This window comes from Calypte anna, chromosome 1, assembly GCF_003957555.1.
Source record: "Calypte anna isolate BGI_N300 chromosome 1, bCalAnn1_v1.p, whole genome shotgun sequence".
In the NCBI taxonomy this organism is placed as follows: domain Eukaryota; kingdom Metazoa; phylum Chordata; class Aves; order Apodiformes; family Trochilidae; genus Calypte; species Calypte anna.
In genome coordinates, this window is record NC_044244.1 from 62,166,185 (window position 1) to 62,177,719 (window position 11,535).

Consider the following 11,535-nt stretch of genomic DNA (forward strand, 5'->3'; position numbering starts at 1 on the left):
TTTCCAGATGTAAGAGTAACACAGATGAAGGTTGCTTGCAGCAGCTTGTGGGAACATGAGGCCCAGAACATGAGAGCTGTGGTGGTGTGCTGACAGCTGGACAGGAACCAAGTAGAAGGGGGTTGCAGGAGCACTTCAAGAAGATTCCACTCTGGGTGCTGGACATAGTGGAATACCCTAGTGATACTGTGGGACATTGCTTTGTTCTCTGTCAACCTCAAGTCTCTTCAAGTGGCTTGCTGGATTGCAGCAAGCACATCAGCCCTGTCTGTCTGGTTTTGTAAAACCTTAACACATCAAGTGATGCCTTTACCAGTTAAGGTGCTCCTTAGTACTGTTTACACTTACAGAACTTTGTCAGCATCCATTTTCCTCTGCCAGTATTCCCCCTGTTCATATCTAACCACTGTTACCTTCCAACATCTCTGGGCTTTTTCCATCCCGACACTTTTCCTGACATCTCTGAAAGGACTCACTGATGTAACTGAAACATCTGTTTGCTGTGTCTCGGATCATAACCTGCTGATAGTATTTTCTGAAACCTGGTATTTGTCCAGCACTAGGCTTTCCATTAGGTCCTTCTGTCCTCATCTCTTTTTTTCTTCTGCTCTTTCTTATTTTTTTCCCTCTAGAAGGGAAGATTCATATCCCAGCAGGATCACTTCATGGGTTGGACAGAGTGGTGCAGTCTCATCTTTATCTGGCCAGCTTCTGCTTATGTAGTGTTTCCTTCTTCCATATCAGCTTTTGGCATGTTATTCCCATTCCTTCTGGTTCCCATGTTGTTCAGTGCCCAAAAGTTGCTAACTGTGCCCTTGGCAGGCACATGGCCTTTCCCTTCCTGGATATTTTTCAGTTTCCCCTCATCTCAGGTAGGATCCATGAGACTTGAAGCCCTTGGGCAGCAGCATCCAAGAAAAAACCATAACCAAAACACAAACCCAGTCCTTGGATTTAAGCTTTCCCCATTGTTCCTGTGGATCTCCATGCCCTGCTGGGGCATCATCTTGCTCAGTCACTGAAGGCCTCACCTCAGGGACTTGCTCCTTTTCCAGCACAGAAGGAAGCTCTGTCTCACATTTTCTCCTTTCTTTCCTCTTCTCTGCCTCCTTCTAAAATAAATTCAGTGCAAATAATTCAGATGTGTCCCATAATTCCTGACAACATGAGGCTTCTTCAGCACACAACTGCAGGCATGACCAAAGCAGGAGGTAATTTTCCTCCAGTACTCATCACTGTGTTCGTTTGCTTTCAGTGGTATCTATGTTCCTACCTCACAGCCTCTGTATTTCCAGCTTTCTGAGTCAAAGCCTTTCCTTCCCATGGTGTCTGCAGTGAAGCTCCTGGTCAGCACTATTTAGGCATCACTGTGCCAGAGACAGTGTCATAGATACAATGACATTTGGAAAGGGTTGACAATGGGGAAGGGCACTTTTTGGAATAAAGGATGAACTAGTCCTTCCTCCCCCTTGTTTTTCTCTCTGGTTTCTAGATGAGACACTTTTAAAGATGGATGAGGTTGGGCACATCCCACAGACATTGGCCAGTCACACGAGGCGGCCTGCTGACAGTGCAGGCAGCAAGGCACACCCAGCTGACATGCTGAAGCCTGACCCCAGGGACACTCTTTACAAAGGTATAAGACTTGCAGGAGGTAGCTGCAGCCTGTCACAGCACGTGCAGCAGCACAGCTGAGACAGATTGTCCTTCTTGTGCCATGGTTATCAAAGGCTTCAGTTTTTTTCTCCCCAGTGCAGACGAGAGGGGCAGCATACAGAGTCAGTCACTGCTGGAGACAAAGCCACAGACTAAGGCCCACTCCTCTTTCTTGGCATCTGGCTCACAACACAACATGTGAAATGCTGTAGCATTTTCATTTCATAAGTGCCATAGGGGAACATAAAGGCATGAGCCATGCAAGATAGTTTACTTTATGTTTCTGCTAGTGTTTCACATGAATAAATGGAAACCAGGCACACAAGTGGCTTGATTGGTGCACTGGTTGCAGCAGGGCTGCTCCAGCAACACTTGCCTGTGTGTTTCTTCTCAGTGCCTCTGCTCAGCAAGTCTCGTGTGCGCAGGGCTCTGGCAAGACTGCCGTACAAGCCCAGCTACCTGGTCAATGGATTTCCTCTGCAGCGCTACCAAGGACTCCAGTTTGTAAGTTTTATTCCTTAAGCAGGTCGCTGGGGAGGGGAAATGAGGAGGGATGGAGGCCCCATTAACTATGGGGACCTCTCTACTGATCTGAAGTTCCTGGCAGCGTCTGACCATCTATTGCTCAGGTCTGTGCATCCCGGTACCTTCCAAAGGACAACACCCAGAAAAGAGAGATGGGTGCTACACACTGTTTGTGAGTCTCACTGGGGGACAAGTGTGTATGTGTGTGTTAGAGAGCCTCTCAGACCTCAAAACAAAGAACTGAGGCTTGCCTCACATGACCCTCACAATGGCCAAGGATTTTCTGTAAGGTGAACTGCAGTCTCTGTGGACTACTAAAGCCCTGACAAGCTTAACACTGGTCTTTAGGGGGAGCTCACATTTGTGGGGCATGCAACATCACAGGGATATATCTTCTGCATAGCAGAGCAGACTCTGAGGTCTGCTGAGGGCAGGTCACCAGCATGGTTTGCCCTCCCTGAAAGACGGTGCAAGCCTGCACTCTCCAGGAGACTCCCATCCTAGCTCCTTCAACTCCTTCATCACCAGCTCCTTCAGCCTTCCCTGGAGGCGTCCCCACAGCTTTCTGGGCTCCTGTGATTCCCTGCATCTCTTCCGGGCAAACCTTGTCTACCTCTCTCGACAGCTAGTTCTTGCTCTGTTCTAGGGACTTCAGTCACAGAGATGGACAGATAGGTGCTAAGAGAGAAAGGAAAAGGCACACCCATGCACACATGCCAGCATCCTTCCTTCTATTTTCCATTCTCACAGCCTGCTAGCAGGTGCCTTGGAGAGACAAATAGAAAGCAACCCCTGCTCCCTATCAAAATGACTGGTCACCATGCAACTGTGTCTGGGTCACCTTGGGACTGATATGTGACATTTATGAGGTTTTACTTTATTTTCCTCCCTTCTTCCCAGGTTCATTTATCCTTTGTTTACCCGAATGATTACAGTCGCCTGAGCCACATGGAGAAAGACAACAAGTGTTTCTATCAGGAAAACCCTTATTACTTGGAAAGGTAGGATGCTGCAAATGGAGGGGTGCTAGCAGGGAGGGAGGAGATGGTTGGACTGGAATTCTGTACTTCTGAGAGACTCTTTATTCTTAAATATCCCCTAACCCCTTTGCAAAATGTTCAAGCATTTTATATTTTCCTTCAGTATCTTAATGTTCCCTTTAAGTGAAACATGTGTAAGTCTCAAGGGGAAACTGCCACAGCTTTTCTTGCTCTATTAATCCAGTAGCTGGGTCAGAGCATGTTTGTTCCACTACATCAGTGAATGTATTTCCAGCAAACTTTGCCTGCCAGCAGCTGGAGCCTCCTGATGGTTGTTGCTGTGAAAGCCAAACCATTGCTCACCACTAGCATCTCTCTTGAGAAAGAAATGAGTGTATTCATCTTCATTTGGGTTCCAGCAGTGACCCTGTAAGGGAACCACAACTCACATGCTCCCCCCTGCAACAGGCAGACACCTTGTGTAAGGACACCTCTCAGTTCTGCAGGACTTTTTTAGGATAAGGAGAGTGACTTTTCTGGTGAGATATAGTGACCTCCCTGTGTTCAGGATCTGCATCCCTACAAGACTATTTTAGGGCTGAAGCAGCAGAACATATCATAGGTTTGTGTAGGAACTCTGGACCATGAAGGAGAGAGGCCTGAAGGTGCCACACACATTTATTGCTTTGACAATTAATTTGTATTGTGACAGGAGCTGGGAACTGGGGGCCCATTTTGCTTCACACCAAGCACTCATGGAGGAAAATGGTCCTGGAAAGTCCTCCCAAAAGCTTGAAGCACAGCTGTATGAGGACAGCACACAGTGGTGGTATGAGAGGAGAGAGGGAAAGCATTGCAATTATCTATCCGATCAGCTTTTGCAGCATGATGACTTGTGTTTGTGAGCACTATACCATAAGTGAGATTTAAAGAGCAGTTTAAGAAAGGCTGAAGAAATGTCTTAAGGTACTTACATTTGGGATTTCCTCCTGTGTTATGTGAAAATGTCTGAGAGACTGGGTTATTAACCAAGGCAAATTGATGTATTTGACAGTGCAGAGTAATATCTGATTGTTCAGAGATATGAAAGATGGTGGTGATGGTAGGAAAAGAGAACCTAAAGATGCTGGATAGGTGTAGTCAGATTAATGGACCATCACCTCAGAAGCAGTGGCTGTAATTTATTTGGAGAGGACAAAGTAACTTTCCTCAAACTTGTGTTTTGCTCTTTCCACTGCAGATTTGGATTCTACAAGTACATGAAAATGGACCGGCCAGAGAAAAGCCTGGACTCAGGAGAAAAGACAGAGCAGCCTGGTAGGGACCCTGGTATCAGACCCTGGAGGATCTTTTTACCTGTTACTTTTGTGTGTGATCTTCCAGCAACGTCTGGAAGAAGCTCTTGAATTTCCATGCCAAGGACATCACAGCCCTTCACTGCCAGATTGCTGTGGCTGGGAGGAGATTTTTGCTGCCACTCTCACTTCACTTAAGGGCAAGTTGGGAGGTCACCAAACAATGGGCTGTATTGGACAAGGTGACATTGTCACCTCTTAGGCCTGCAGCTTAGCTGAGCTGCAATTCTAGCAAAACATGTGGAGAGAAGTGACAGAGCCCAAGTTGAGCAGTGTGGCAGCCTATGCTTGGCACTGCCCTGCAAAGCTGTGGCCAGATGGACAGCTAAAGGCAGAGGCAGTCCCTTCCACAGTTTTTGGCAATTCTGGCTAATGAGTGCTAAGGATTTCGGTATGAACAAGAGCACAGCTTCTGTGTTTGAGAGTATTCCTGTCCTTCTGAGCAGGAGAGACAGCACTGACATTAGGCAAGAAGGAGCTGCCCCCAGCAGGATGGGTGCCTGGGTGAGAATGGAGAAGGCATTGGGAGGATGCAGGAGGTGTAACTGTGATTATTTCCACAGGATCCCAGGAGGGGAACCAGGACAACGTGCAGTACATGGAGCAGGATGTGGAGAGTACCAGTCGCCCTGAGCATCCTGGTACAGGGAGGGCAGAACTGGCAGGCAATGCTCCCAGCAGCATGGTGGGCAGTGATGATGTTCATGAGGACTATTCCCTCCGGGAGCATCGTCGGCTCCTCTCTGTGATGGGTGGTGACAAACAAGAAGGGCTACAGGGGAGGAGGGCAAAGAGGTCTGATGTCAAATCAGCCACGCTGACCTCTGCCAACCAAAGCCTCATCCAGCCTGGCTTAAAGGGGAACACCATAATGCAGAGACCCCATTTAAAAGCTGGAGTCAAAGATAACTCCAGAAGCCCTCCGCAGCATGCCAGGGCTGTCCAGGGGAGAGTGCCTGTCAAAAAGGCAAACCCTTCTTCTAGGACTGTGCCTCAAAGGCAGCAGCCTCACAGTGATCCCAGGGACTCAGGGGTCACAATTCCCAAAGTGATGAGACCTCAAGGAGACCTCAGGACTGCTAAGGATGGGCTGCAGCCAGCAGGCACAGTGCCAACCAGGAGGGGAGTCCCAGTCCCCGGCAACGCTGGCAGGCATGCTGAGAGTGCTGCCAGCCCCAGCCAGCAGCCTGGTCTGTCACAGTGGCTGAACCAAGTGGAATCCTATATTGCTGAGCAGAAGGCAGCCAACAGAGGGGACACAGGGGAGAGAGAGGAGCAGGTGGAAGCTCCTGTGAAGGGCAAGTCTGGACCTGTGGCAGCCGAAGAGGAAGAGGAAGAAGAGGCGGATGGGGAGCCAGAGGAGGAAGATGAGGAGGATTTTGATTACGTACCAGTGTTTGACCAGGCAGTAAACTGGGAGCAGACCTTCAGCATGAGCAACCTGGACTTCCATATGCTGCGCACAGACTGGATCGACCTGAAATGCAACACGTCAGGAAACTTGCTGCTAGGAGAAAGGGAGGCCCTGGAAGTCACACGTATCTTCCTGAAGAAGCTCAACCAGAGGAGTAAAGGGTAAGGCACAGTGTAAAAACCGAGGGGCAGTGTCCTGTGATTGGTGTACCATGATGCTGGAATACAGGGAGTACCTGCTGTGTGAGAAGCTAGCAGTAGTCAGACGATTGACTAGAAGTGGGAAATCAGACTTCAGGCAAGGAATCTATGTAAAACCTGGGCTTTAAATACCTATTTGGGCTGAGAAATAGAAATGCATAGAATCCTAGAATGTCATGTTGGAAGGGACCTCAAGGATCATCTGGTCCAGCCCTTCTAATAGTATTGTGTATATGATATATCTCAGCACCGCATCAAGCTGAGACTTAAAACTTTCCAAAATGGGGAAATTCTTGGACAGCAGACCATGCCTGAATAGTGTTATTCAACAGCTGGTGGCAGTAAACATGAAAGATAAGAGGCATCCAGCAAAAAGGATCACTGGCTTTTTGTTGGCTTCCTCCTTGCACAGTGTAGTTACTGAGAGCACACAGGACATTTACCAACTGAAGATTAAGAAACGCTGAGTAAGTAGGACTGGTCCCTCCTGAACTTGTAGCGTGATGTCTGCCGCATCTCAGTTTGTGATCAGAAGGACTTATCAGATAATATGGATCAATACACTACCTCAGAGACAACCAAGTATCCTACACTGTTACCTCAGTGTGTGCACCTCCATCTTAAACTAGCTAGATTTCTAGGTCTTAGTACTCATTTGGGAAGTTGTTTCAGCTCTCCCACTTCTGATGACCTGATGGAGACCTGGTTTTGCTGGTACTCTCTTTTTACCTGGTCTTCTTTTTCTCTAAGACTTACCCATCTTGATTGTATTTCTGGAAACAGACGTATCTCCTCTGAGCTTCTACAGGCCTAAACAATCCAACTCCTGACCCTCTGAGATTCCCTTCTATTTCCTAATATTTCCTATATATCCTTCTCCTCATTTTAGTTTAAGTCAATTTTCCTCATCTATGAAATGACCAGTACTTGGATATTATGAATGTGTTTACAGTTTTCCTGTTCCTGGAAGTAGCTCATCTACCTAAGATCTCTTTTGGTTTTTGAGTGATAAGTACACTCAAGCTTTTCTCCAGCATTTTTTAACTGATGAGTGTCTTTTGCAGCAAGAAACTTTTGTTAGGATCTGAAAGGACATGACCTGGCATTTCATCCTGTTCAGACCATTATGAGCCTACAGCTTACTGCCAGCTACATGGCTCAATCCTACTCCATGCTATTGGCTGATAAGCTGCCACCAGACAGTTTCACTAGCCCAAACATACTCTTTGTGCCAAGATTATTGTAGGAGGTGTTGAATACACTCACTATTACCAGCCCTACAATCATTCAGACATTTGTTATTTTCTGTGTCACCTTTATTTCATTTCACTTGCCAGCTATTTCCCCTTGGCTGGAATCCCAGATCTAATCCCATGTGCTTGTGAATTAAGGAAGCAGGTGCTAAACCTTCCCATGGGACTTCGGAAAGAGTGCAGCAAAGCAGGGGGAGAACTGGGGACAAAAAGGTTTTGTGGTAGCCAAGAGGAAAGAGCCTAGCAGAGACGAAGGGGCTGGAAGTGGGAAGAGGGGGTGGTGTCTGGGGGCTGTGCTGACTCCAGCTGTGTCTCCTGCAGGAGGTTCCAGCTGCAGCGCATCGTCAACGTGGAGAAACGCCAGGACCGCATGCGGGCAGCCGGTACCTGCTGGAGCTGGAGCTGCTGGAGCAGGGGGGCAGCTCGTCCGCTTCTCCGAGTACATCTTTGCCCAGGGCTGGCAGGGCATTGGCAACGATGAGGAGGAGGAGAGGAAGATGAGGAACCTGGCGTGGGGTCGGCGACGGCACCTGATGGCTGTGGCAAATGAACCAGAGCTGTGCTGGCCCCAGGGCTTTTCCTGGAACCATCGTGCCGTAGTTCACTTTGTGGTGCCAGGTAAGGGGACCTGCCTTCCCAGGACAGCAAGGGATGGGGAAGTGGGTGCTTCCCATGAGGGCAGTCTTGAACAGCAGGTCTGGGCCATCTTGTTTGGGTCATGTCTAATTTCTGTTCTCTCCAGGTTAAATTGCCTAAGTAATACCATAGGGCCCAAGCTCTCATGGGCTTGTAAGCTCAAAGAAAATTCCTGTCATATTCTGGGAAGAAATTCCCACTGATGCCTGGGCTCTTTGAAGCTATTTCAGCTTCCCTGCAAGTTTAGCAGGGCTTGAGAGGAGTCAAGAAGCTTTGCCTGCTGAGAAGCTACACGGTCTTTGGAATAAGTTTTGCTTTGGTTCTCTCCCTCTTGCAATATAAACAGTGAAAAACCAGGCACGTTGGGTGCTGCAGTTCATTTCTGACATGGAAGAACTGTTCCGAGTCACTAAGGATCCAAACTTCAATGTCATCATCACAGACTACAGCAGCAATGACATGGATGTAGAGAAGGCTCTGAAAAGGTCTACTTTGCACAGGTGAGAGCACTGCTTGGTCATGGAAAGCCTCTCATGCATATGCCTGGAAACACAGTACATCTGCCAGCTTCTGCCAGCCACAGCCTCCTGCAGCTGGAAACACAAGAGATGACATCCATCCCAATCCTGCACATATACATGCATACACTGTTCTTATAATGTATGTACACATATACTCTATATCATAGCGTTATAACACTGGAATGCGATCCCTCTTGTAGTCAGCAGTCCACATGTGTCTCTTTTCTCCTGGCTTTTGTTCAAGTTTTCAAGAGAGGACAGAAAGCAAGTGCCACAGTGAAGAGACAGGGGGAAGACAGAGAAGACAAGAAAGCTGTGGGAAATGGGACAGAGAGTGTGGACACCTCTGAGGACACTGCTTGCTGGAATAATTGTCCAGCTTACCCTACTCTGACCAACCAGCCTTGGTTGCTCCTTTCATTTATGTGCCAGGATGCCCCAGTAACAGATCTAGTAATGGGATGGAGCTGGAAAGACTTTTGCTAGGGACTGTCCTTGCTACGTAAGTGGGAAGACTCTCAGGGCACGCTGTGGCCTGGAGCAGCACTGAGCTTGCAGAACTGCACAGCAAAGGTTTGCAAAGGGCACGTGAGAATGAGGGGCAGCTCTGCAGTGTGATGCTTGTGGTTTACCACTTGGGCAGCATGCACACACTGAAACTCTCTGTCCTGTCTGACCCACAGCTATCGGTACTTGAAGTTGACGGGGAATTTTGAGCGTTCTGCTGGGCTGCAGGCGGGGATAGACCTGGTGACGGTAAGCCTTGGGCTATGGGGTCGACTGGAAGGTTTCTGGTGTCTGTCCTGTGCCTCTTGCTGTTCATACTCAACACACTGGGTTTTAGGAAGAAAGTAACCTAGCAAGCCAGATGAAACATAAATATATCTCCTGTCCTGCCAGAGTAAGAGTCTTCTCCCTAACTCCAAGAAGCCGGTGGTCCATTCACTTCTTGGCCAACCTGCTGGGCCTATCAGACAAGAGAGAAATCAGCAGTAGCAGTTTTATCATACTGGCTCTGCTGGTTGTAGTCATAGTATTTCATACCCATCGTTGAACAGCCAATCAATGACCATTTTGGCAGCCCCCCAGGACCTCAGTTTCTGACCTAGCAAAAAACCATCTCTTTAATTCACTCCCATATCTCTTGTCTTTCTGCCCCTCAAGAAAGACTTGCCTGAAGTCAACATTTTTTTTTTTTTTCCAACTGATGTGGTTGATTCCAGGACCCACACAGCATCATTTTCCTATGTGACCTCCACATCCACTTCCCAGCTGGAGTAATTGATTCAATCCGGAAACACTGCGTGGAAGGCAAGATGGCCTTCGCACCCATGGTCATGCGGCTGCACTGCGGGATGTCCCCACAGTGGCCTGATGGTAAGAGGAAGTGGAGCCTCTTGGGCTCTGAACCTGGGGAATGGGAAAAAGAAGGAGGCTGCATGCCACGTATAGATTTGTTCCTATGGTACTGTTGAGGTTGGGAGCTAAACGTAATTCCAGGGCCAGTGGGTGAGAGTGCCTTAGACATAGGATGGGGTTTAATGGTATCAGGTACCTGGAACTTGAGACAAAAGAGCCAGAAGAGCCCTTTTTATGAGGTTTCTCTTGGTCATCTCATAGGGCTTTCTATGTATTTGAGGACCTTGGAAAACCTATTCTTCACTCCTTGCTGTCCATGTCTCTCTTTTCTTAGAGGGCACAGTCTGTGTTGAGGAGAGCTGATAGCCTGAGGATGAGGGGAAACCACTCAAGTCAGGGGGAGAAAATTGACACAGGTCATCCAATTGTAGGATTTCCTTTAGACAGAAGTGACCATCCTGAGCCATCCAGGCACAGGGACAGTCCCTTGAAGCAGGGACAGTCCAGGTATGTTAGATACTATGCTGCCAGACAGGAGCTGTGAGAGGCTCTGCTAAGGGCAGAAGGGCAGTCCATACTGTCTGTCTGCAAGCCTCACTTGCTTCCCAAAGCTTTAGTATGGTTGGCTTTTCCTTGGTGCTGAGCTGGCTTTCTGGTGTCAATATTGTGCTAGAATTAGCTTTGAGTCTCACTCCAGCAGCGCTGGTGGAGCTGTGAATGATTCAAAACAACTGCATACACTTGCCTCTTTTATGCTGTCCTCAGGCTACTGGGAAGTGAATGGTTTTGGTCTCCTGGGCATATACAAGTCTGACTTGGACAAGATTGGAGGCATGAACACAAAAGAGTTTCGGGACCGCTGGGGAGGAGAGGACTGGGAGCTCCTGGACAGGTAGGCATCCATTGTCATCATCCACGTGCTCAGCAGGGAAAATCTATTAGATCCTAGAGGACCAATGACCAGGAGAGAAGAGACATAGACTGAGGTGACTAATGCCACCATAAGCTTGTTCAGTGAAGGACCTCTTTGAGCATGTCCTGAGCATGTCACGACCTCAAACCTAGTGGGTGAGTGAACTCAAAATAACACTACTAAAGCCAAAGAGAGAAGCTGTTTCCTGGTGCCTTCCAGCCCCAGTTTTGGTTGGCCACTGGCAGCTCAGACACTGGTGATCATGAAGACTTTCTCCTCTTCAAGCAGTTCAGCATAGGGAATCCAGTTTCGGTCCCTCAGGCTTCCTGTACTATGTACAGCAATTGTCCAGAGAGCAGCTGTCAGAGAGACATATGAAGACTATGAAAAACAGTCACAGTTTCTGATAATTTTTAGTGAGGGAGCTCTGCTGTACAAATCCTAGGCCTCTGGGTTTGTAGTTCTGTGTTTTGAGGCCTCTCTTGTCTTTTCTGTCCGATGCAGGAAAAAACACCCTGAGCAATCCCATGTTGCCAGATGGGATCCTTCTTTCCTCCTAGCCTGGCATGTGCAGCCCACTTCTCACAGGCCTGTTCTCAGGGTTCTATAAACATCAGCAAATGCCATTAGATGCCTGCTTGTGTATCTGAGATACCTCTGAGCTATTCTGGGTTCCTTAATTGTTTGCAGTCTCTTGACAGCAGCCCAAACCCCCCAGGGGTC

At 48.2% G+C, this 11,535-nt stretch overlaps 1 protein-coding gene across 1 annotated transcript in view; it reads left to right on the top strand.

Moving 5' to 3' along the window:
* B4GALNT3 (beta-1,4-N-acetyl-galactosaminyltransferase 3) overlaps window positions 1-11,535 on the top strand; it is a 65,555-nt gene that overhangs the window by 49,926 nt on the left and 4,094 nt on the right. Inside the window, 12 exon segments of the mRNA XM_030448377.1 lie at window positions 1,493-1,636; window positions 2,051-2,160; window positions 3,082-3,182; window positions 4,402-4,478; window positions 5,080-6,091; window positions 7,705-7,754; window positions 7,757-7,798; window positions 7,801-8,001; window positions 8,366-8,519; window positions 9,224-9,296; window positions 9,764-9,917; window positions 10,665-10,791. Coding sequence (XP_030304237.1) covers window positions 1,493-1,636; window positions 2,051-2,160; window positions 3,082-3,182; window positions 4,402-4,478; window positions 5,080-6,091; window positions 7,705-7,754; window positions 7,757-7,798; window positions 7,801-8,001; window positions 8,366-8,519; window positions 9,224-9,296; window positions 9,764-9,917; window positions 10,665-10,791 — 2,245 coding nt within the window.